This window comes from Planococcus citri, chromosome 5 (assembly GCF_950023065.1).
Source record: "Planococcus citri chromosome 5, ihPlaCitr1.1, whole genome shotgun sequence".
NCBI lineage: Eukaryota > Metazoa > Arthropoda > Insecta > Hemiptera > Pseudococcidae > Planococcus > Planococcus citri.
Genome location: NC_088681.1, coordinates 62,971,985 through 62,976,633, shown reverse-complemented (window position 1 = coordinate 62,976,633; position 4,649 = coordinate 62,971,985). Strand labels below are relative to the sequence as shown.

At 35.9% G+C, this 4,649-nt stretch overlaps 1 protein-coding gene across 1 annotated transcript; it reads left to right on the top strand.

The window, feature by feature from the left end:
- The first annotated feature begins 913 nt into the window (after positions 1-913).
- Positions 914-3,973, top strand: LOC135847998 (uncharacterized). Its single transcript, XM_065367762.1, has 7 exons — positions 914-1,078; positions 1,160-1,245; positions 2,190-2,216; positions 2,326-2,560; positions 2,677-2,940; positions 3,160-3,310; positions 3,389-3,973. The coding sequence occupies exons 1-7, from the start codon at positions 987-989 to the stop codon at positions 3,905-3,907; spliced, it is 1,374 nt and encodes a 457-aa protein (XP_065223834.1). The 5' UTR covers positions 914-986; the 3' UTR covers positions 3,908-3,973.
- The last annotated feature ends 676 nt before the right edge of the window (positions 3,974-4,649 follow it).

The window sequence follows — 4,649 nt, the reverse complement described above, 5'->3', positions numbered from 1 at the left end:
ATCGGATTATTACTTTCTAGGCTCAGTTAAATTTTCCCCAAGAACTTGTACCCAGATCCACTGAAAAGTGTGTGGTTCTTATCAGACCACATACAAACTTTCCTCTGATCCAATTTAATACTCGTAAGACCAAAATTATCAGATCAAGGTTTTGATGAGACTTAATCAGATCTGTTCAGACCTGATCAGGCCCAATAGTAGAAACCCGATGAGATCTGATCACGATCTGGACAAATTTGATATTCCATTGAATCCGGACATTCCACGGATTCAATTTATCATCACCAAATCTAATAAGATATCTAGCTATGGATTCTGATGGTATTACATTAGAACTAATCAGGTCCAATGCGCAAAACCTGATTATTATTATCTGATAAGATAAACATCTTTCTGATCTGATTATATGATTATAACAAAGTTTTGATCAAATTAGATCTCATCAGATCAACGTTTTTATCGAATCACTCAGAACACCGACCTAATACTAATGATTTTGATCAGATCGGGGCTGGCGGCTGTTGCTTTGACTAAGGTTATAGGTCCGTTTGATCAGCCAAGTATGAGATTTGACACAATATTACACCCTGACCCCTCCCACTTTAGAAAGTGAATCTAAATTTTTCCCAAAAAAATCAACTGTATGTATCTCCACTAATTGATTGACAAATTGTACAACATTTTCGAGAAAATTCTCCTTGATCGAACAACAATTCAACACTCAACAGTATAGCGAAATTCATTCGTTAATGAACATAAGGTAGGTATACTGGGTGTCGATTAACTAAAATATTGTAAAAGAAAAGAAATATTTTTCTTAACGAACTGAAATCCTGTACCGAGAGTGAAAAAAAAATCTAATGAACATATGCTAGCACAGCTTTGAAAATCCTGCCACTAAATATTCATATTTATTCGCAACAAAAAAACAAATCGTGTTCAGAATCATTATCTGCGCGTCGAAGTTTTCAATTTCTTGCTCAGCCATGAAAAATATTACTTTTTATTGCGCTGTTTTTTTATTAATCTACACTAACGAAATTCTGGCACCGAAATCACCACCACCATCACCAAAGCGGTGAGTATTTACATTTTTTTCAATATGAATTTCGAATTTGCTCTCGATTGAATTAATCTGATAATTGAATAATTAATTTAGATCAGTAAGTTCGAAAGAAAAAGCAAATAAAGTAACAGTAACTCGAGTTTCCACTGAACCTTCAGAGATATTGACACGTTTAATAGGTAATTGAAATGGATTTGATGCATCCTGGGGGAAAAAATCGGATCTGATCTGGTCTGAACAGAACTAATCCGATCAAAATCCTGATCTTATTAGATCTGTCCGGATTTGACGTGAGCAGATCTGATCTAACCTGATCTAATCAAAAAGTCTTCAACTTTCCTCTGTTGGATCTGATCAGATCCGAACAGATCTAATCTGATCAACACTTTGATTGATGTGATCAGATTTCATCAGATCTATTTTCCACTGGATGAGTACCTTACTACCAATCTATACCTACTTTCTTGAAGATGTAGGTTAAGATGGAGTGAAAAAGTGAAAAAAAAGTATTCTGAATTTGGACGAAAATTGGCGAGAAAGTTCACCATGAAGAAAGACTATAACCCGAAAAAATGTTGAACCCTCTGGCTCATCCAGGATGTTGAGCCAGAGGTCCTCAAAGTAGGGTGATTTTTGAAAAAAAAAAAATGATATTTTTTGCCTTTTTTGAATTGTACAGCCTGTGCAACCCCTCGGTCACCCCCCCTCAAAAGTGGGGATTTGAGTTTCTAAACACCCCTGACTCATCGAATTCAAAATTCAATACCACTTTTAACATCTCTACCAATCACTTGAAGATTGGCGAATTGCAAAAATTAGAATTTTTATCAACTTTTTTGCAATTTAAAATTCTCTTTGTAAAAACAAAAGCTGGATTCGTGTTCAGCAGTTCAAAAATTACCGCACTATAAAGACCCCTGGTTCAGTCCTCTGAACGGCTAGTGGGCTTAAAATTTTTATGGATAGTCTCCCACTCAAAGTAAACATCCTCGCCAATTTTTGTACAAATCCAAGGCAATGGTTTTTTTTTCACTCCACCCTAATAATGTGTAGGTAGGTGGGTACCTTTTTTTTTTGGTAAAAGGTACAGGTACTCTTTATCAAAAAACTGATTTGTTTACAGAAATAAATGGACGGTTAGAAATTAAAGGTGCGTATCTCCATTTTCGGTAAGATACATACACACAATATAGGTGAATTTTTTTTCAAAAAGAGACTCCTCAATTAACATATTTGTACGTTGAATAAATTCAAAACAGGCGAGGCAGAAAAAGTCCATCCAACAAAAAAGGAAGCATTATGGATTTCCAGATTCATAACAACTATGACAAATTGGCTCACAATAGTGACTGAAGTTGCAAAATTTGACGCTTATCAAAAAGCATATTACGAATTAAGCCAAGAATATTGGGATGAATGCATAAAAGGCGATGAAACAACTCCCATTCAAATGGTCTACCTTAAAGATGGTTCAGACCCAGAAGAATATTACATGTTAGTACGATCATGAAAAGAAATTCTCACGTATTGTCGAGGTTTCGAGGCATTTGAAATGGCCCCTCGAGTCAGTTTCTACGTTGCTTGCCTAATCCGATATACTATTTTTGCAGGTACAACATTATACCACATTGGATCAGTATAACCGGCACTGGACTGGGCAGTGCAAAGCTCCACTTGCTACAAATTCATTTCGAAAGAAGTAAAACAGCAATGGAAACACCCGATGGTCAAATGGTTTTAAGAAAAGATAAAATTTACGACACGAAAATTGAATTATTTTTTCCCTGGGTTGATATTCGAATCGATAACGAAATCGTTCAATTTGGCGAAGAACGAGATCCGGAAGAAAAAATTTTAAAAAATGGCGTGATCAGGTGATGTTGAAATACAGTATTTTATATTTTCTGACCAGGTCTGATCAGATCTGAACTTTGATCTTCTGTTCAAAAGGAAACGATTTGATATGATTATACGATCAAGTTTAAACAGCGAATCTGATCAAAACTCTTATACGCAGATTAGACGTGGCCAGATCGAATTTCTTCTTCTCATGGAAAAATTGTCTGATATTTCATCTCTCTGGTCCTCAACAGGTTCAACTTACACGACGTCAAGATAATCATGACTATGCAATTGGCAGAAATTGATAAGCGATTCATAAAGACAGATCCTGTAACCGGTTTGACATATTACTTTCGATTACCAAAATTAACAGATCTACAAATGTCCGTGAGCAGCATTCAAGTAGGACAAAACTTGGAACAAAAACGCATCTAGGAACTTACTAGCCATTTTTAATCGTGACTTTTCTCCCTCCCACAGCGTTACCATAACCGAATACAGAAGAAAAATAGTCCCGAAAAAGGAGAATACGTAGGCAAAGGGATTAATTCAGCCAGAGCTGAAAAAATCATAATCGAGCTTACCGAGTTATTCAGCACTGAAGAAGGTCGTAAAGAACTATGCGATCGTTTGAAACCAATTTTGGTAAACAAAGACGCCGAAGCGATTATGACTGCTCCGGATGTTTTGAGCATTGCTAAACACGTGGTCCTAGCTTGGGACAATGTCGTGCCTAGAATTCCACCATCGGCATGGGACGATAATGAAATAAAATTATGGCACGAGGCTTTTTATGCCGGTTACAGTACAACAGATTTGGTTACGAAGGCGCTCAATTTTATCGTGGTTCATTTTCAAAATATACGTACTGGTAAAGGAAAAGATGTTAATGTTCTTGGAACCGAACCTCCTAAAGAATACAAAGTGGCTGGTTTGAGCGTACACGATGTCGGATTCGATTATACGGAAACTAATGTAGTGGATACAGAAACCGATTAAACAAAAATGGTGATCAACAGATCGTAGCGGTAATAAATTCCAATAAAGCATAGAGTAAAAATTGCATTTTTCAATGGTCTGTCAATATTTCTGGGCCGGGTTGTGGGTTTAGGCCTTCTATAAATCCTGGGGAAGGGTGTATAGGATATATTTTGGTCTGAGGTGGGCCCAAAACCATTCAAATTATAGAGGGGTTTCCTAAAAAAAAATACAAACTAGACAGCTGCGCAGTGTGCGTCGCCTGTTTTGTTACAAAAGTACAACCCAATTTCAAAAAAAAAAAAACAAGGCAATTTTGGATTTCGAAAGTAGAATGCGATTTTGATTTTGAAAGCAAAACGCGATTTTGAAAAAAAGCACAACGCGAATTTGAAAAAGAAGGCTCGACGCAGTTTCGGAAAAAGCAAAACACTATTATGAAAAAAAGGCAATTTGGATTGCAAAAGTAGACACGATTTTGATTTTGAAAGCACAACGCAATTTCAAACAACTTCGAAAAAAAGCACAACGCAGTTTCAAAACAATGCACAACACAAATTCGAAAATAAAACGCGATTTTGGAAAAAAGCACTATGTAATTTTAAATAAAAAATCCCTACGCAAATTTGAAAATAAAACGCGATTTTGAAAAAAAGGCACAACGTGATTTTGAAAACAAAAAAACAACGCAATTTCAAAAAAAAGCAACACGCCATTTTGAAAAAAGCACATGATTTGGAAAAAAAACAACACAATTTTGAAA